Source organism: Orbicella franksi, chromosome 5 (genome assembly GCF_964199315.1).
Source record: "Orbicella franksi chromosome 5, jaOrbFran1.1, whole genome shotgun sequence".
Classification (NCBI taxonomy): domain Eukaryota; kingdom Metazoa; phylum Cnidaria; class Anthozoa; order Scleractinia; family Merulinidae; genus Orbicella; species Orbicella franksi.
In genome coordinates this window covers 4,824,786-4,845,777 of record NC_138149.1, presented here as the reverse complement: position 1 = coordinate 4,845,777, position 20,992 = coordinate 4,824,786, and the positions used below count along the sequence as shown (strand labels likewise).

Genomic DNA, 20,992 nt, shown 5'->3' with positions numbered 1-20,992 from the left:
TGTGAGGAGAGAATTTGTTGATATTCGTAAACTAATAGTTTACAGTACAAGCAGTTAAGTGAAAGTGCAATAACCATGTTAACCGCCTGTCAATCTGTATTATCGTGCAACTCCTTGCAGTGGCTGAGATTTACCCGAAGTTGTAAGTAGTTAATATTTACCAGCAGAATATCTGACTTGCCTTTGATGGAATAGCCTAGAACAACAATGAGCTCATTGGCAGCCAATAGCAGTTTAGGAGCAGTAAACCAAAAATGAGATCATTTGTTTAGAGACGTTTTGTTAATTGTTCCTGGTGTGGGGGGAGGGGGGAGGGGAGAGGGGAGGGGAGGCAGCTCCCATATGAAAAGGTCGGTGATGCTGGTCTTCTCGTTTAGGGGTGTAAATCAACGATTTTGTTCTCACTGACTTGAGGGTAAACGGGAAAAAACGCCACCGTTTTTAGCAGTCGGCAGTGTCTTTTAGGATGCACTCGATTAAAGCTCAAGCCACCAGATACCTTTAACCCGTCTTGGGTTATGTTTTGGTGACGTATTCCTGGATTAAAACGCTGCTGTTGGAGCCAAATCCTCTTTGTTTCATTGTTCTCCGAAGATTTTATTTCCTGTAATAGATATCAACCTCCCTGCAGCCAGAGAGTTTTTAAAAGTGCTTTCTTTCCCAGGCCAAAAACCTAGTGTTGTCACAGTATCATCATGATACTGATTAATGAGAAACATTCACTGGGAGTGAACAAAGCCATACATAACTGAAAGTTATCTTCGCATCCGTAACGCATTCCCTAATGAAGTGAGTGAAAGTGAGAAGAAGAAGAACTGAGTGACATTTTTCTTCAGTATGGGATCACTCTCTGGAAATAGATCTAGCCGGTTTAAGATAAACACTTCCAAATTCAGACCTCTCACCGGCTTTACTGTATAAGCTTGATGACGCTGAACATTTAAATACCTTCGCACCGAGCTTTGTACTCAGTCACACTGAACACGTGGATTTCAAGATGCCACTAGAAGCTGAGGATTATTCTCATCGGACCTGGGACCCGTTTCCCGAAGGTCCCGAAAAGCTTTCACGCCCGGAAAGCCATAGAAAAATCTCAAACCTTATGAATACAGAGCTGTTTTATTTCCATATCCTTAACCTGAACAGAGGTTCACTGCACACAAGAAGTTCCCTTGCCTAGGTCCTGCTCATAGTCCTGCTGTTAAGAGCCAAAAATAACCAGAATTGTTCATTTTGTGATAAAAGCACGAAACTTCCCAGGATTACTAACCTCTATAAGGTAAACATTTTCTGATATGGAGCCATTCCAAATTTACACCCACAAACATGCTGCGCGCAGGTCAAAAAATGACATGTTAGGCCTTTACATGGGAACGAGGTTGAGCTAAAATGCTTATTTCTAAGCCTTCTCCGGAGTTCTTTGTCTAGATTTCTTGCTTTTTAATATCAAAGCAACTACTTAAGTGTCTGGGAGTCTAAAAATTTGTCACGTGATCAGTCACGTGACCATCATTTCAATAAACAATAAAATAATACCGAATATTGCATTAATACGATTAATAATTTTTAATTCTCTTCTTTTTTCTGGTTTTTCCTCGCAAATAAAATGAAGTAATCATTTTGAACATTACATATACAGTCATCAGAGATTCAAACTCTGAAACTTGTGTTTCGGTATGCACAGTGTCATATTGGGGCCCTGCATCAAATCGAGGCTTGGACAAAGCATGGATCTATGTTGGCTATTGAAGTGATTTGCTTATGGTGGCTCCCTACAGTTTTACGATTGCACCCATGCATAGGACGAAAGCTCAAGTAATCTGCGCGCACTTAAAGGAAAACGTCAGTGTTTTACGATTTTTATGACATCAATCAACATGAGGACAAAATGCTCAGTTGTGACCACATACAATTCCTATAAAATACCCTATTTCTGTTAAAATCCGTCAGAGCTAACTTGATATATTTAGAAGAATGAAAAAATACAGAATATTGGAAAAACCGTCTGAACAACCTTGACGCTGTATCAATTCAAAATGTCACGCAATATCATTTCCATGATGTGGCAAAGTATGAAAACATTTCACCGCAGGAGAGTATAAATATAAAGGAGTTTAGGCCAAAATGAGGAATATATCTGCCTATCATTGGATGAGATGTTGCCATGGTAACGGCCTTAATCCAAAAATTGACATCCAAAAAATAAGCCTTATTTTAACAGTACCCATACTGGTAAATCTCTACAGGGAAAACTTTAAGAGAAATTAACTAAGTTTTCTTTTCTGCCTCGCGCTCCGTAGGAAGGGTGTTCGTAAATACTTTAGGGAGCTACCTTAAGGACGTTCACAATAAATGTTTCTGCGCATCCTTACTGTGCACGTAAATTCACGAGCCACGTCATGCATGAGAGCGCGCGCTAAGTAATAAAATAAGCAATGATTGGACAGATGGCCTATAACTTTGCCTGGATTTAACGATCTTAGACGTTCGGTGACCCCTACTTTTCTTTCCAGAAACAGATTTTATTTACCATTATCTCCACATCGTCCAAAAATGAACAAAAAATCAATGTGGGAAGTTAAAAAAAAATTCAAGATTTCTGTCCATGGGACATTGGATCCTACCATCTTGCGGCTGCAAGGCGCGTGAAACTATGGTGGCTAAATGCGAACTTGTTCTTTAAGGAACCTCACCAGTTAACTAAATTCACTTAAAAGGTTCACTTAAACAATATTTGGCAGAGAACATTTCCTTTCAAAGATCTACTTGCAATATTTTTGGGCTTACAGACACTGTGGCCTTATTCGCTAACGAAGCCCGATTTTTTCAGATTTAGGGTGTTCTTTCGGGCATGTTCTCTCCAAAACGAATTTTCGCACGAATGTCCTTAAGTCTGGCTTAACGAGATATAACTAATCTCGGTGCGGATCTCATGGGAAAACTCTTGATTGGTTTAAATCGTATTTGATTAATTGCACATAACGGTGCTCCGTTAATGGCTCTCTCTCTCTGACTTCACCGCTCTTAAATGTGGTGTGCTACAAGGAACCATCCTTGGTCCTCTTTTATTTCTAATTTACATTAACGATTTGCCTAACTGTTTATCGTTCAGCGTACCTAGAATGTATGCTGATGACACTCACATTACTTATGCTGGTTCTGATTTGCATCTGATTCAGTCTAGTCTATCTCACAACCTTGAAAAGCTAAGCAAATGGCTTGTGTCTAACAGACTTACCTTGAACGCTACAAAAACGGAATTTATGTTGATCGGCCTCCAGGCAAAGATTAAGTACTCTATCTGATACACTCGAACTCTCCATTGATAATGTTCCGATTGAACAAGTTTCCTCTGTGAAATCACTTGGAGTATATATCAATGAAAATCTAACGTGACATTCCCACATTGATAAACTGTGTAAAAAGATCGCTTAGAACTGCAACTGGAGCCATTAAGCGAGTTAAGCCATTTGTGCCTCAATCTACCCTACTCTGCACGTACAACTCACTAGTTCAACCCCACTTTGATTACTGCAGCCTAGTCTGGGGTGATTGAGACAAAACATTATCTAATAAGGTACAAAAACTACAAAACTGTGCTGCAGAGTACTAACTTCATCGGGCTATGACGCTGATGTCGATTCCTTGTTTCACAAACTCAGCTGGAAAGACTTGCAATTTCAACAACAAATTCAGAAAGCTCTAATTAATGGTTTTCAAGTCTTTAAACGGTCTGGTTCCCGAATATCTCACTTCTAAATTTGTAACGCGAAATGAATCAAATTATGCTCTGAGGGACTCGGTTAACAAACTTGTTGTTCCCTTTCTGAGAACTAACTACATGAAAAATAGTGTTAGTTACAGCAGCGCAACCCTTTAACGGTAGCTTACCCTGTAACTTTAGGGAGTTTGGTTCATTAAATCAATTTAAACGCTTGCTCTATCGTAATTTTTAATTAAACACACGGCATTCACGGAAATCAGGTTTATAAGTAGAATATTGCTGTAAGTTATTACAAAATTAACATACACTTGAAGACTAATCTTGACTGTACCGGTTTGTGCAATTGTGGTGGAAACTGCAACTAAAAGAACCTTTATTCAGCTAGTGCTTTTAAAAGCAGGCATAGGAACGTTATAGCCAATGACAGCTGTTTTTCAAAAGGTCTCCTTGAGACCAAAACGTTCAGCAAGTGTTTATTGCAACATACCTGATCTATTCCGGCATATTTGAAAGTCTCAAATGCGAAATAGAAGGTGTCTCAATCACAGTAAGCAAGTAACTCAAGAAAATCATGTCAATGAAACCTATATAAATTGACTATTGCCTATTGCCTATTGCCTATTGCAGTGCGTATTGCCTTGCTGGTAATTGAAAACAATGGTCACGTGACTATCACGTGACATAATTTAAGACTCAGAGGCACTGGTTAATTTGTTATTATATTTTTGACATGCGCATTCCATGGTTCTGGAAGCAAATTTGGCATGGCTCCATATCAGGAAATATTTGTCTTATAGAGGTTAGTAACCCTGCCAAGTTTGATGCTTTTATCAAAAAAGGAACAATTTTGTCCCTTAACAGCTGGACTATCAGTGGAAAACCAGGGTTATTCATGCTTATTAAGCTAGTCCTAAGCCAGACATTGTCTATTTCGTGGGGTTGGTACTAGCGCAATCCCCCAGCCCTCCACTGAAGGTGAAGATAGTATAGTGCCCTGTAATCACACCCACCCCACCCCCAAATTCTCCCTCCCCCTCCATCCGACGAAGGGTTGGATATTCATGACCTTGGAACCACTTAGTGGGTGTAATAAGATTCGGGTCATATGTCTGCTAACTGAGAGATGTTTTTGACAGGGAAATTTGTTAAAAAGTAGAAAGTCAATCCTTTCTGCTGGATTTTAAGTCTTTTCTTGTTTTTGCTTTTTTTTAAACGCAAATTTCGTTGAGTGAACCTGTGAGTCTCCTGAACTTCCGAGGACATCGAAATAACCGAGTGACAGCGCACTTATTTTTTTCCTATATTCTGTTTGCCCTTTTTCACTATAGACTCGGTGTGTCCATTTACACCATTTTCTTCGAATAATTTCGCCGTTTTTCGGTTCTGAAAGGAGTCGCTTAACTATGTCTCAGAGGGAAAATTTACCTCAGAGACAATTTTAAACGTGATTTGTTCCTATCATTCATTGACAAATGCTTTCATGGTGAAGCAGTTGATCATTGATCTTTCATTCTATTGAGTTAATCCACGAGAAACATCACATTGTTTCAATTCCTCAACTCTTTTATTGGAAACAAAGCGAACCCTTGGCAGCAATTCAAATGAATTTTCCCCATGCTTAAGTTTAGCCTCTTAACTCCTTTAGCGATAACGCAAAAAAATCTACAACTCTACAGTTTCTGCTTGAATCTTTGGTTGACGAATTTGCAATTTCAGCTCTTCAAAACTTCAGTTATGACAACTTCTTGAAGATCTTAAATCCGGTGAATGTATTTTCCTTTGCGCATGATGTTTTGCTGCTGCTGCTGCAGCTACGGGGATAAAATCTGTAGCTGTAATAAGTCAGCCAGGCGCTGTTGGAACTGTATGGGAATTTGAGGCCCACCACGTCACCATATTGCACAGGGGACCCATCATCAGCGTTCTTAGAGTAGACTTCAAAGGTGGCGTACGAGTAGCTCAGCCAGGCGCCTCCTGTCATGGAACTGGTGACTCTACAAATGCAACGAGTCCAAAATTAATATTATAAACAGAACATTCTCGAGCAATCAGGACACGGAATTAAGAAAATCTTCCACTTTGGGATATGTCGATATATTGTGTAATTAAATGTACCAAAATTAATGAAAGCAATTTTATGACAATCATGGAGGGAGAATTTATATCTCGAAGTTTTAATTTAAATGAAAAGGTTAAAAAAAGATTCAGGCGTATAGGTGTATTGCGGCTTGAGCCTATTTCACTAAGATACTACTTTTAAACTAGAGAATTGGAGTCAAGAGGTGAAGAATTTAACGTGCTCACTAGTGATCAGGTGAGATATTCACTTACGATCCTACGCGGCAATAGCTGCTAGAGGAAGAGCTGCAATACAGTCGGTAACTGCCACCATAGTTGTTGGACTTGAATGAAACAGTATCGCCACTGTTGATTGGCTCTCCATCCGTCTTTCCCTTGGCAGTGATGGTAAACATATAGCGTTTTGAGCAGGAAGTCCATCCTGAGGAGGTGATGATAGTACCTGGGCAGGATCCCCAGTAGCAGTAAGATGTACGACAGTACAACCAATACTTCGAGTAGCTTCCAGAAGTGTAGGCCGAGCGCAGAGCGATAGTGTCTCCACTGTTAATGGTGGGATATCTGTGACCTTCGAAAGTAAAAACAGAATCATGTGCAGTTATTTCAAGAGCAGAGTTTACAATTAAGACGGGGTGCAGCAGTGGTGGCAAAACCGACTTAAAGTGTACTAGTTTTCGCATTTTCATTTCTTTTTAGTCGACTTTCACAATTACCCAGATACAATTAGAAAGCTCGTAACATTGAGTGAGACATTGTACTCGACTATGAGCGAATATGCCTCTAGCTGATCAAAGTATTTGTGACAAAAATGGTTGTCAGTGTTTCTTACCTTGAGACAAAGTGTCCCAAACTTCTTCTATGGGAATGTTTAAGCTCACGTTAGCGGTGCCCTTGACTGTCAGTTTATCTTTGGAAACGCTGTGCGTAACGGACGCTGAATGCACGTTAATCGCCAAATAAATTGCCATGAAAACGGCCACGATAATAAACTCCATTTTGAAAGACTTTTGATATTGGCTCTCTCGTATGACCTCCGTTAAAGTTAAATTTCGGATCCCGACTGACTTCGCAACAGTGATGCTGGTTTAGAAAGTCCGTGTTTTTTAACATCCTGGAGTGCAACATGTCAGGGAAGAGACAGCTAACGCGTTCATTACATGTAATGCGATGTTCTAAAAATTATTCCTATAATTAGTATTTTTTTTTTTCCTAGATAAATGATCGATATTTGAGACAATAGATTATCAATGGAAATTTGAAGCCGCCACGTCAGTCCTCTTACGCGGACGCCCTAGGATATAAATGAACCAAAACAGTGCTAGTGGCCGCTGCTATAGCTTTGCGTGGATTTAGCGATCTTGGACGTACGATGTGTTCTGTTTTACTTTCTCTGCCGTTTTGCTACGTTTTGCAAAGAAAGAATGAAAACATCACGTGTATCACAACATTAAAATTCTTCTGCGCACCATCGAATTCCGTTCTAAAATGCCTCTTTCATGGTTACGGATGAGAAAAGGTTGACAAAGTCTCAAATTATTCATACAAGATCCAGTTATGAAAACAGCACAAACTATCACAAGACAGGCTGCTTCTGCGATTAATCTCAAATATTTTGGACCACAAACCTTGAGGGAGACTAACAAATCTCTCAACCAAATCGCAGTCAAATAGTTTTTCAACTTCTAACCTTCTTATCTATCTTCTAATGGGAGACTATGTTTATAATTTATAGTAGGAGAGCGGCGCATACGGCACTCTTTTAAGTTTCAGTGAAAGCGGCGCGAAATTGAAGAGTTTTAAAGAAAAAGTATGAACAATTTAATAAACCATTCGTGGATTACAATCTGGATCCTGAAATTGTTACATCGTTCTCGGACTTCTTATGCTTTTGTTACTGAAGAAACACAAAGATTCCCCGGAAACTTTTTTTTTCTCGATAATGACAAGTTTAAAATATTGCCGCCCCTAAGCGCTCTTTCGAGTGAATCATTACTAGCGTTTCAGAAGCGAAAAATACTGAGACGTGGTGCGGTTGATAAGCACGCTAGACATCGAAAACCATCATACACTGATTTGCGTAACAAAAAATATTGACCTATGTCGTTTCCTATCATGATTTTCATTTTCACCAGTCATGCAAAAATACTAGTTAGCATAATAGTTTTACGAATAAGCTTTTACAAACTGAGCTAAATTCCATCGTCCATACACTTTTTCCAACGATCGTACGAGTGTATTGATAGAAAAAATCTTCTTTGATCTATATTTTGTTTCTTCGGCATATATGAAACAGGTATTCAAAATAAATCTAATTAAACGAGAAAAAAAAAAACCCTAACCCGTTGTCGGTGTGTGTGTGTGTGTGTTTTTAATTTCATAATTGATAGGAACTGATGAAACCAGAAATTGACTAAATTATAAAACCAGACACCATATAATGAAAGCCTTTCAGTTATCGAAATGAGAATTAAAAGTGTTACATCTCTGACGCATTTGTTGCGATTCCATTTTTTGGGAACTGATCTAGCCATACAAATTTCGCTGCAAGACACTTTAGAATTCAGAAAATGACTTCGCGCGCGTTGAAACTTCCATCAGATTTTTTTCGGAAAGGACATTTCACAGTACCGTGAAACTGGTTCGAGTTTTGCACGCAGTAACGGCCGCGGAAAGGGACTGTCCTCATAGTTGGTAAAAATTCTTTGTTCCACGGAATCCGAAACAAAAAAATTATCCTTAATAACGAGATATTCAGGCTTCTTTATTCACAACTACCTTCCTGTTGTTTTTGTCAAGATATTCCTGTTTTGATAAGAAAGTTTTTTTTAATCTCTCGACTTGAAGACACGGCGAAATCTGGACTATTTTGGAGGAAGAAAACGGCTCAAGTATATCGATTATGGGTGCACCGCCGTGTATCTGTACGGGACACACACAAGTTATATCACACAGTTTTTCAACTCCTCAACAGTTTTAATTTGAAATAAAAACCATTCAAACAGAAGCCCTTTCAAAGTGAATTTCTCTAAACTGAGCCTTTTTTACTGGCGCAGAGTAGCGTGCAGAAAAACTTCTTCTACAGTCTATATGCTTGAATCTTTGGTTGAGGAATCCGTCCAAACAGGAACGAACTTCACCGCGGCAACGTCTTGTAGATCACGAAGCCAGTGAATTTGTCTTCCGCTGCGCACGGTATTTTACTGTTGCTACTGCAGGGGAGGGGATAGAAGTGACGGTCCCTAGGCTGGAATGTCAGCCAGGCACGGTTGGAGCTGTATGGGTATTTGAAGCCTACAACATCACGGTTTTCCACTGGCGTGCCATCCTCTGCATCGCGGGAATAGATTTGGAAAAAGGCTTTTGAAATGGTCAGCCAGTCGCCTCGAGCTCTCATCTTGTCTGAAGTCCTAAAAACAAAAGCGGATCAAACATATAATTAACTCATCCTTGAATTTTCAATTTGTGGCACGAGAATAAAAGGAATCGTTAATTGTATGCTACGAGGGAGCAATTAAACTAAAAAAAAAACAGTGTTATGCTATATTTTGAATTGAAAATACCCTAAGTATTTTACTATTAACCATCAGGGACATTGAAAATACTAGTCTTAAACAATACAGCATTTGCGGTAAAAAATTTACGCCAGTAACTTTGCTGCCTTATTTTTTTTGGTCGTGGCCAAATACCGTAACAAAATAGTTTTAAGATTTTCAATTGAGTTATTTCTGAATTCGAAGCGATTGTCTGATGCACTTACGATTTCACGCAGCACGTGGGCCTGGTCGAGTTGTCGCAGCTCAGCAAAAAATCCGGACCGTATTTTATGGGACTAAGTGACACGGTATCGCCACTATTAATAACACCTCCGTCCTTGGCTGTAATAGTAAATATCATTCGCTCTGGACAAGATGCCGATCCTGTGGGGTCTGCGATATTGCTGCTTCGGCAGTTAGTCCACACACAGGAAGCTTTGGTGCACTTCAGCCACTTCGGAGAGTAGGGGCCACTAGTGAAGGCCGACCGTAGAGCGATATTGTCGCCACTGTTGATGGGAGAGCTATGTCCTTGAAAGAAGAAGAGAGGAAAATGAACTTCACCAAAGCCAAGCTGACTGGCAAATATTAGCCATTTAAAGCCATTTATTTTCTTAATCAGTGACAAATTATAAGCCAAGCTTCCGAAAATATGTTTTAAATAAACGCGCTGCTTAGAAAAATTAAACCTAATTAAAATGTGTTCCACTATGAAAAATCGTAAACCACGACGAACATCTCGAGCTCTGCCTAACGACGTTTGCACTCAGCCTACGAAAATCCGGAATAGCGAGGTTATCGTTGAGTTTTTGCGCGGTTAGATAAGCCTGCCGGCAGCCTCTGAGAATCTGTTATAAAGGTTACCCGTTTGTTTTGCGCTGGGCTTCTCAACGGACTTTGACTCGACGCCAAACGCCGCATAAAACGCTACAAACATCGCAACGACTGTAAACTTCATTTTTCAAGGTTCTTGACGTTGTAGGAAGTGTTTTTAAAAAAGATGGCTGTGAACTTTCAATGTCCAATTCTGACAAAATTTATTACAAATGATGTTTTGGTTTAAGAAATTGTTTTCGACATCGAAGCGAAACGCGTTCGTAAACGTGTTGAAGATAACAAATTAAGTTATGACACTATTTATACATTTGTAGACCAAACATCTCGTGTAATACATATTCAAAGTTCATTATAAATTCTAATAGCGCGCAATTGTTCATATATTTTACAAAACACTACTGAAGATGTGAACACTAAACTGAAACTTCTTATGAGTGCTGTCTGCAAACTCCTTAGCTCTGCTTACTCAACGTTAATATTTAGTGGAAACAGTTTTGTAAGAAGGCAGAGGACCTTGTAGTGAGAGGGCCCGCTGTTTGTCATTTTATTAGATCAGTTGCTGCCGTAATCCCCGGCCGTAACCTCGACTATAAATTTAATTATACATGTACACCTTCTACATGAAACAAGCGAGTGACGAAGAAAACAGATGTCGCTGCTAACTAAGAAGAAACTAAATAGTCGCCAATTAAGAGTTAGAAATGTTGACTGAAAAATTTTAGATCAACACTGACATTTTGAAGCATCAGTTATGTGTCTGGATAAGGGTGCTCTCGGCGCTTTTTCATCTAGCAATTAAAATTTTAGTTCAAATCATATTCTCTCTCGGGTTATCAACAAATTTTGCAGATCTCAAATCCCAGCTATTTGACAGTTAGAATTTTTCGGCAAAAAGTGCATATCAATTTATAAAATATTTAAGATAGTACGCACATTCACATTGGTCGATAGGTTTGTTTAGATGAGAGCATGTAAACACGGTTGTCGATTTATTTTTGAGAATTAATGTTTTTCTTCTCCTCTTAAAAAATTATGTTCCTTTGTCTAATAAGTCGCGTTGGTTTCCCTCGGTTTGAAATTTTGGCACCTCTGTCGCGTTAATTTCCATTATTGGGAAGTAATTTTTACATCAATTAGCGTTCTAGTCTCGTTAATTTCGAACGAAAATCCGCGAATTAGCGCCCAGGCCGGCGCTTATTTCAAATCTAGGAGAAGACGGGGGGCGCATAATCGACGGGGGGTGCTTATTTAACTTTTTCCAAATCGTGGCCTGACATGATCATTTTTTTAATGCATCATCTGCGCGTAATCAACAACGTAAGCTGTTTATCGACATAAATCGCGGCACCGTTACTTGTAATTTTTTTGCAAAATGAAACAAGGTACAAATCTAATACTACACAACGAAAACTATACATCCTTTGTTAATCGCCTCTTTACTCGTCCACAAAATGGGGGGATCGAGGGAAGGGGGCGCTTATTCGAGGGAGGGGGCGCTTATTTCAAATTTTGGCTGATAGCAGGGGCGCCTATTTGAATTGAATTCCTATAACAAACTGGGAATTTTTTTTCATAAAAATTCATTTTGTAGAATTTTTTTGTATTTCAAATATTTTTTAATTTACTGTTGACTGATGACAAGTAATCAAGAGGTCCAGACTACTGAAAAACTGATCGTATTTTTTGTTGTTTTCATAAGAAATGATTGTCATATAGTTTGATTTTTATTACACTGAAACAAAAAATATATTCATATCGAACCACTTTTTGCGCAAATCTCAGTTGAGAGGACAAAAACTTCAGGCGCAGATATTTGTTGAAAAGAACGCAATGCTGTCAGCTGTGTTGTCTGAGCAACGGAATGCAACATGTGACATCATTGGTAGTTTTCAAAATGGCGGACGAAGAATAGCAGAATAGAAAAAACTGAAAAACAGATAATTTGTGTGTGTGTAACATTTTGTTTTAATTCCTAATCTCATAAATGACTCGTTGAGGCCAATCATTTCTTAGAAGTAACTCGATACATTCAGTGTCAGATCGCATAACTAAGGTAGGTCAGTCGATAGACAAGATATTGCGCATAGCCTTGAAGTAACTCAACTATAACAAGGAGTTGTACGACATAAAGAGTAAGTCTCGTGTTATTCGACTTATTCCGCCACGCTAACTCTGCTTTTGTCTTGGTGGGGCTGCCACAACCGGTGGCATGTGGTGTCTTTTTCACCTCACCTTTGCTGAACAATGGAAATCCTGTATATGGTTTAGGAGCAGTAAACGAAAAGTTACACGATTTGTTTGGAGACGTTTTGTGAATTGTTCAGTGAGAGGGAGAGTGGGGGGGGGGGGGAAGGTCAGAGCTCCCATATGAAAAGGTCGGGGATGCTCGTCTTCTCGTTTAGGGATGTAAATCAAGGATTCTGGTCATACTGATGGTAGTCGGGACAAAAATGCCACCATTTTTAGCAGCAAAAGTATGTTTTAGGATGCACTCGATCGCGCTCGATCGCGAGCCACTGGATCAGGGCGCTTATATGTAGGGCGGCCTTTTTCCGCCCTGACTGGATACCACTGTCCCGTCTCGGGTTATGTTTTGGTGACGTATTCTTGGATTAAAACGCTGCTGTTGGAGCCAAATCCTCTTTGTTTCATTGCTCTCCTAAAATTTTATGTCCTGTAGCAGAGCCCGGTCTCCCTGCAACCAGGGAGTTTCCCCAGGTTTTAGAAAAGTGCTTTCCCAGGACAAAAACATATGAACACAATATCATGATGATACTGATTACCCGGGGAAGTCCCATATAAAAACGACGGAGCTGCTCGTGGGAAATTTGAAAAGAACCCCTCAGAGGTACCAAGATCTTGTTTTGTGGGCGTGGGTTGAAATTTTTTTTTCACCCATAAGAAGTATCGATTCGTACATAACACGTTATCTTCTGTCATATTTTTTCAGCTCAATACCCTAAAAGATATCGCAAAAGCTCCTGCTGTGGACCTTTTAGGGCTGACAACCCTAAAGAGGTACCGAAACCGCTATTTTAACCCTCTAAAAGGTACGACGAGCACCCCCCGTCCTTTTTATATGGGAGGGACCCCCCCCCACCCCACCCAGGACTGATTACTGAGAAACATTCAATCGGTAGCAAAACCTTTCATAACTGAAAATTATCTTCACACCAGTAACGCATTCCCTGATAAAGTGACTGAAAGTGGGAAGAAGAAAGTGGCATGTTTTCATGAGTTCTCCGCCCTTGCCTGGAATAATTTAGCCGGTTTAAGATGAACACTTCCAAATTCAGTCCTCTCACTTCACTGCATAAGCTTGATGAGGCTTCACATCTAAATGAATTCGCATTGAGCTTCGTATTTTAGCAAACTGAACTCTTGGATTTCGTCAGCGAAAATCAGCTTAAACTAAGAAAAATTTCCATCGTCTAAACACTTTTCCAACGATCGAACAAGTTTTATGATAGAAAAAAATTCTTTTTTTTTTTGTTTAATGCTTTTGTTTTTTTCAGGATATATGAAACAATTATTTGGAGTAAATTTTATTGAACGGGGAAAAGAACCGTAACTTGATGTCGGTGTGGGTTTTTTCATTTTACAATGAATAGCTGATGAAAACTGAAATTGACTAAATTATGAAACGAGACACCATATAGTGAAAGCCTTTCAGTTATCGAAATCAGAAATAAAAGCTTTACTTTTCAGGCGTATTTTTGAGTGTCCACTTTTGGAAAAGAATCTAGCTAATCAGTGTTTGCTGCAAGTCCTTAGAATTGGGATCTCTCACCTCACTCCAAAGGCTTCATGAGGCTTCTTATCTAAATAACTTCGCATCGAATTTCGCACCTTATCAAACTGAACTCGTGGATTTCAGTCAGATGCCACCAGAAAGATTGCTACCAGTTTTCGAGCTTGGGATTACTTCGGATAATAGCCAAGCGAAATTAAAGAGCTAGAGACTGAAGCACAGATTTCACATTGTTTGCATCTACATGCAGAGACATACGACGGATCTGTTCCCTAAAATATATTTTTCCTAGTCGAGTTCCTGCTTAGTGGAAATCCAGGAGCATTTATGCTTATTAACCTAATCCTAAGCCAGAGATTTTCTATTTCATGTGATTGGTATAGGCGCAATCCCCCGCCCCTCCGCTGAAGGAAAAGATATGGTCCTGTAATCACACACACACCACACCCCCCCCCCCCAAATCCTCCCCCCTTCCTCTTCCGACGAAGGTGTTGAGAACCACATAATGGGTGTAATAAAATTCGTGTTTTTTGTCTGCTAGCTGAGACATTTTTTTGACTGGAACATTTGTTAGAAATTAGAAGGTCAGAAACTCTGCTGGATTTCAGCTTTTCGATAACCAGAAAATTGTTTTTAAAAAAAAGGCAAATTTCGTTGTTTGAACCTGTGAGAGACTTGAACTTCCGAGGACGGGAATCGAAATAACCGAGTGACAGCGGACTTATTTCTTTTCTATATTCTGTGTTTGCCCATTTTCACTTAAAAGGTTCTTTTTCGACCATTTTCCGCGTATAATTCCTATGTTTTGATGATAAAAAAGAGAAATTCGCTTTACAACGGCTGAGGGGTAGAATTTACCTCAGGGAAATTTTAAAACGTAATTTGTTCCTATCGTTCACCGTGAAATGCTTTCATGGTGGATCTTATGAACATTGATCTCACATTCTATTGAGTTCATCCACAAGAAACATCACACTTTTTTTAATTTCTCAACTCTTTTATTGGAAACAAAGCAAACCCTTGGCAACAATTCAAATGAATTTTCCCGATGCTTAAATTTAGCCCTCTAAGTCCTTTAGCGATAGCGTAAAAAAAAATCTACAACTCTACAGGTTCTGTTTGAATCTTTGGTTGAGGATTGTGGAATTTCAACTCTTCAAAACTTCAGTTAGGACAACTTCTTGAAGATCTTAAAGCCGGTCCAGGTGTTTTCCTTTGCGCATGATGTTTTGCTGTTGTTGCTGCAGCTATGAGGATAAAATCTGCTGCTGTAAAAGGTCAACCGGGCGCTGTTAGTACTGTACGGGAATTTGAGGCCTACCACGTCACCAAGCTTCACCATATTGCACAGGGCTCCCATCATCAGCGTTCTTGGAGTAGATCTCAAAGGTGGCGTACGAATAGCTCAGCCAGGCGCCTCCTGTCATGGAACTGGTGGTTCTACAAACACAACGAGTCCAAAAATAACATTATAAACAGAACAGTCTGGAGCAATCAGGACACGAAATTAAGGAAATCTTCCATATATCTATTGTGTAATTATTTAAATGTACCAAAATTAATGAAAGCAATTTTATGACAATCACGTAGGGAGAATTTATATCTCGAAGTTTGAACTTAAATGAAAAGGTTAAAAAAAGATTTAGAAAAATATGTTAATTCCGGCTGGAGTCTATTTCGACAAGATATTACGTCAAAAAAATACAGAATTAGAGTCAAGAGGTGAAGTTACTTACGAGAACGTGACAATAGCTGATGGAAGAAGAGCCGCAAAACAGTCGGTGACTACTACCATAGTCGTTAGATCTGAGTGACACTGTATCGCCACTGTTGATTGGCTCTCCATCCTTTTTTTCCCTTGGCAGCGATGGTAAACATATAGCGTTTTGAGCAGGTGGTCCATTCTGAGGAGGTTGTGATAGAACCTGGGCGGGATCCCCAGTAGAAGTAAGATGTATGACAGTACGACCAATATGTCGAGTAGCTTCCAGAAGTGTAGGCCGACCGCAGAGCGATAGTGTCTCCACTGTTAATGATGGGATATCTGTGAACTGCGAGAGTAAAAACAGAATCATGTGCATTTATTTCAAGAGCAGAGTAGTAGTGAAGGACGCTGATAGGGGCCGTAACCAATCAGGAGCCAGGGATCATACCACGTGACCACTTTTTTCCCATAAATTCTCTTAAATTTGAAAATCCAAGATGGCCCCTTGGTGAGCAGAAAATGGCGCCCGTGACGTCACAGCTCGCTGCGTATGCCCAAATAAGGCGATAGACCGGAAGTGAGTTTCAAAATTGATTTTTATTGATGACAGGAAGTAAAAAATTACAATGGTGTGTATCCGTATGGAAACGACATGAAAGTGTTCGTGTCTACGACGCGTTTGTCGAAGACGAGTCCGTAGCGTTTGGTTCGTGTGATGACTCTGAGATGTTTGGTGGCTGGGTTTCTCCAGAAGAAGTTGGGGTTGACGACGTTGATGTTGCGTCGTTGATCGAGAGGTTGTGTGAGTTCGTCGAGTAGATTTTGTCGCATGACGTCATAATTGAGTTGTCTGGATCCTCGTACATTGAGTGAGAAGCCTCGGACTTTGCAGCAGACTTTACCTTGGTGGGTTCTGTATCCGTAGTTTTTGGGTCCAGCGGCAGTGAAATCGGTGATGAAATCGCCGTCGTCGAGTTCGTTGGTCATCTCGCCCAGGTAATCGCCTAGTGGGACATCGGCTTGACCTGGTTTGTGCGAGTAGATGACAGAGTCGGTGTCAAAGTAGAGAACTTGTTGTTTTAACTGTTCCAGGTAGCTGTATAATTTGAGACGCGCCCAGCAGGTGGTGAAAGCGGCGACGAAGATGTTGATTCGTCCGTTATCGGGTTGATTGTCTTTGAGTTCGGCGTGGACGACTTCTAGGGCTTCGTCATTGGCGATTCTGACTTGTCGTATGTCGTTGAAGGGATTGGAAACGAGGTCAAAGAGATGTGCTGCGTTGTAGACGACTTGGGTGGTGGGTTTGTGTAGGTTTTCACCGAACTTGCCCCAGAATGAGTTGAGCATGAGTTTGGCGGTGGCTTTGCGTCCGGGATTTTTCTGGATCATGGTCGGATCGAGAGCGATGCCTTCTTTCTGTCGGTATTGTTGCACGTACCGCACCTTGTCTTCGGGGGTGTGACACCAGTTGGGGTAGCCAGCGGATTCCTGTTTAATTTTTAGCCAGGTGTTCACGTAATCGGCGAAGAGTCCTTTACGGCGTTGTTCTGGTGGGAAATGGTGGACTTCGTGGATCTTGTTGAGCGTGTATCCCAGGGCAACGGCTTTCTGGATTTCGGGTGTGCACCAGGTCCCTCGTAGCGTGCGTTGCTCGGCCGTGTGAGGGCAGTGATGCGATTTCTCCAGGAGTGGTTTGTTCATTTCGTGTTCCATGCACGAGTGGCAGAGTGGGAAGGTGAGTTTACCTCCGTGCCTGAAAGGTAGAACGGGATGGTATAGTTGGTGAGGCGGCAGTATGTCCACTTTGGCTATTCCGAAGTAGTGATGGATGTCTTGATCTTGGGGGTTGACGATGACTTGCGGGTGTCCTATGGGGTATTCGCATTCCTTGTTGACCCAGGGGTAGAGCGACGTCACGTCGACGTACTTGGTTTGTTTTCCTTGGGTCACGTCGGTCACGTGATGCAGTTTGACAGCGTTCGTGCGCCCTCCGAAGAAGGCTTCTCGTGGCTCGAGCGGTTCGACGATTTGGAACGTGTCTAGGAACCGACGGAGATCTGGGTCGGTTTTGACCTCCAGGTCCCACTCGCATTCCCACTTGACGTGGAGCTGGTAGCCTTGGCGACTGAGAAGGTCGTGTTTGCGGAGCGTGGACTCGTAGACTTCCTGTAGGGTGCGATCGGTGTGGCAGATGGGATATCGGTCGCGTTGGCGTGGGAAACAGCGAGTGCATCCGTGCCATAGACATCCGTGGAATTCGTAGACGGTTCGAGTGTTTGGATCGTATCCGTCCACGAGTTGATTGGCTAGTCGGACTTCACCTCCGTTTCGCACGGTGCGTATACGATCGCCTTGATCGGTGTGTTGCAACAGGTGTTCTTGCCATGCTAGCCATTTCAGGGCTTTGACGGACTGATTGGATCGGGCCCCGTGCCATCCTCGAGGGGGTCTGGAGGCGATGGTGTGGGTCGGGACGAGTTTCTTGCGCCAGAATCGGTTGCAGGCGGAGGCGATGGTGACGCATTTCTCCATGGGGTCAAAGTCGGCTTTTTGTTTGAATTCTTGCCGGAACTTTTGGCAGCCTGCTTTGAGGAGTTTGACGTCCGACTCGCAGTAAGCTTCCATTTCTTGTCGTAAGACGAAATGGTAGTTATCGTTGACTTTCTCTTGGTACCAGTGTTCGAATTCGGCTTTCTTTTTGGCGGACATGCCGTCGGGATCGTACATGTCTCGCGGAGGCATGGGTCCTTCGTACTCTTGATTTTCTAGGGTGTTGAATTTGTGCGGGAAGAATCCCTTGCACAGTTCTTGGATTCCGAAGGTGGCGGGAAAGTTGGCCAGCGGGAACGGGAGAAAGCATAGGGAATCTTTGAAAGTCAGTCTGTCGGATCTCAGGGACAGTATCTTGGTGCCAACGGTGATTTGGTCTGTGACTTCTCGATGCGTGGCGTAACAGTGTTGCAAGATGAACATCCCGTCGTAGCCTTTGAGATTGTGAAAGAGGACGATGACGTCCCGATCGTCTCCGTCCACGTCGACGGCGAGGGATTCGAGGTGGTCGAACATGTCAGCGGTGCAGTTGGGACCGTAGAAGGAGCAGAATTGATCCTCTTCATCGTCTTCTAGGCAGAGTAGAATGGGTGTCTGATTCCCTTCGGCGTCTGTGATGGCTTCGTAGTCGCAGTACACTTGAAGGGGCGGATCACGGTCCACCCAGACTCGCGTGTCTGTATCATCGGGTTCGGGTTCTTCGAAGGGTCGACCTTTGACTTCGTCGTGCGACACGCGTTTCTTTTTGGGTTCGTCTTCGTCTTCGGGGATGCGTTGGATGTAACATCGGTGCGTCGGCAGGAAGACTTTCTTTTCGCAGATGTGGCATTCGCCCCATCCGCACTTGTGATCGGGGACACGATGGTCGCCTCCTCGTCCTGTCCTGTGTTTTGGTTCGTAGACGTGGCAACAGTCTGGACACTTTTTGTAAGTGTCGCAGATGGAGTGAATGTTGAGGCTCCGCCGTTGCAGGTGGTAGTTGTAGCATTGGTCTCCGAAGAATTTTCTGTAGCACAATCGGCAGATCGCGGTGGGTTCGGGAAACTTGCCACGTGCTAGGGGTCGTTTGGCTTCTAGGAAATCGGGGCAGTCTTTTCGTTTGCAGGCGGGACACCATTTGCCGTCGCAGGGATGACGATGAAAGTCGTCGTGATCGTATCCTCGATTGCATTCGTCGCAGAAGTAGGATTTGTTGAGGAATCCCTTAAACGAGTTGCATCCGTCGTAGTGACTGTCTTCTTTGACGAGTCGAATGATCTTGTCTGAGGGTTCGGGTCCCGCGTAGATGAGCATGTGGGGCGGATCGATGGAAAGGACTTTGAGTTGGTACCCAGGTAACGCGGCCTGAAACTGTTGCAGTTCGGGAATGCCGCAAGGTCCTTCGGGGACGTGGGCTAGACGGTGGAGTTCTTTGGCCAATCGCTCTTGGACGGGTCGCCCCTGTTTGAGGTTGTGGTAATCTTGGTCACGCGGATTCATGTCGGCATCTACCAGGGCTTTCATGGTGACGATGGCGCGAGCGCAGCATAGATTGTCTTTGTTTTTGATGGTCACGCGCGACCGTTTGACGATTCCCCGTACGGCGGCGCAACTCGGTTTGTATCGTTTTCCGTTCCCGCGCCCTGGACCTGGGCTGCGTATGAAAGTGGTTTCCATGGTAAACGTGTCGTCGGGGGCGAATTCGTCGTTGGAGTTGAGTTTGGCCGCGAGAGACTGGAGATAGGTGTCTAGTCTTTCACTCCCTTCTTCGAATTCGCGCACGATGAAGGTGGTGGATTGAAAGGCGTGCGTGAAGGCACTGGACTGCATGGTGAAGTGGACCGTGGAGTTGGGTTTCAGGGTAGGATACTGAGCGATTTGTTGCTCGATGGATCGTTGAAGGGCGTGAGTCAATTCTTGGCCTAGATTGTCCCTGGGAGTCACGTCTCTGTGTTGTCTGAGCGTGGCTTCGAATCGTTGTTTGTTGAGGACGTTTCTCCAGTTACGTCGAGCGCCTACGGGTCTTAATTCAAATTCTAGGAGGGGTCTTGTATTGCTACCACCTCCGGTTTGGATCATCACTCGGTCGAGAGCCGGATCAAAGATCCAATCGTCATCGTCATCGTCGAAGAAGGCTTCGTCGTGGGTCCGTCTGTTCTGTGAAAAAGACACGAAAGAGACAAATGTTACGAACATCGCTTTTTTATTCAACATCAACATCAGCGTCCTCGAAAGGACCGAACAGGGACGCTTTTTTACTTTCTAAGTTATGGAACACGTTTCTGAAAGTGTATCCTAGATAGACCTTCTTTTTCCTGTTACTAAGATTGATGTAATAACCATAGAAAGCCGTAAAATAAGATCTGCCTCCGTAATTTGATTTCATTGTATATTTCTGTTTTTTGATTTGTATGTGGCCGTAGCCCCATTGTCTTTTCAGTTCGGCATAATCCAAGATTCTTCTGTGAAGTCGACTCAATGGTTTATTGTTCCTCCGATCGCGTATGCACTGCCAGGTTGTCAGGCAAAGTATGTAACACTTTAGTTCTTCCGGTAGCCTATCCCAGTGACTCTGTAAGAGAGTGGGAACGCTTTCTTAACCACCTATTATGAGCATACTTAGTGGAGCGATAAGCGACGGGGTAGATGAAAGTCTTTTCTATGGGGGCGCGTTTCTTGGCCTCTTTTATAGTGCAAGACAAATATGTTTTTTGGGGCTTATCATCAATGTCAATGTAACATCCGTATATTTTCAAATATGTGAATCTGTCTTCTTTCTTCTTTTTTATACAACATGGCGAATTACATCGAACTGTCACAATCTTAATGTGTCC

The 20,992-nt window shown here is 42.2% G+C and overlaps 4 protein-coding genes across 5 annotated transcripts in view; 1 reads left to right on the top strand and 3 right to left on the bottom strand.

The window, feature by feature from the left end:
* The window catches only part of LOC145486448 (uncharacterized), a 40,917-nt gene extending 32,888 nt beyond the window's left edge, over positions 1-8,029 (bottom strand). The window contains exons 1-3 of one of the 2 annotated variants that reach the window (XM_081465119.1): positions 6,633-8,029; positions 6,056-6,371; positions 4,830-5,718 (exon numbers count right to left, since the gene is read on the bottom strand). In XM_081465119.1, coding sequence (XP_081321245.1) covers positions 5,457-5,718; positions 6,056-6,371; positions 6,633-6,798 — 744 coding nt within the window. In that variant the 5' untranslated portion in view covers positions 6,799-8,029 and the 3' untranslated portion in view covers positions 4,830-5,456. Of the gene's footprint in view, positions 1-4,829; positions 5,719-6,055; positions 6,372-6,632 lie in introns of those variants that run through there. The other variant, XM_081465120.1, reaches the window with a different exon arrangement.
* LOC145486431 (transient receptor potential cation channel subfamily M member-like 2) overlaps positions 1-20,992 on the top strand; it is a 109,409-nt gene that overhangs the window by 125 nt on the left and 88,292 nt on the right. The window lies entirely within an intron of this gene.
* On the bottom strand, positions 8,644-11,760 carry LOC145486452 (uncharacterized). The gene is made up of 3 exons (XM_081465126.1): positions 10,201-11,760; positions 9,561-9,867; positions 8,644-9,210 (listed from the first exon to the last, which is right to left on the bottom strand). Exons 1-3 carry the CDS (start codon positions 10,292-10,294, stop codon positions 8,937-8,939), a joined length of 675 nt encoding a protein of 224 aa, XP_081321252.1. The 5' UTR covers positions 10,295-11,760; the 3' UTR covers positions 8,644-8,936.
* Positions 16,185-20,378, bottom strand: LOC145486432 (uncharacterized). The gene has a single exon (XM_081465102.1). It carries the CDS (start codon positions 20,376-20,378, stop codon positions 16,251-16,253), a length of 4,128 nt encoding a protein of 1,375 aa, XP_081321228.1. The 3' UTR covers positions 16,185-16,250.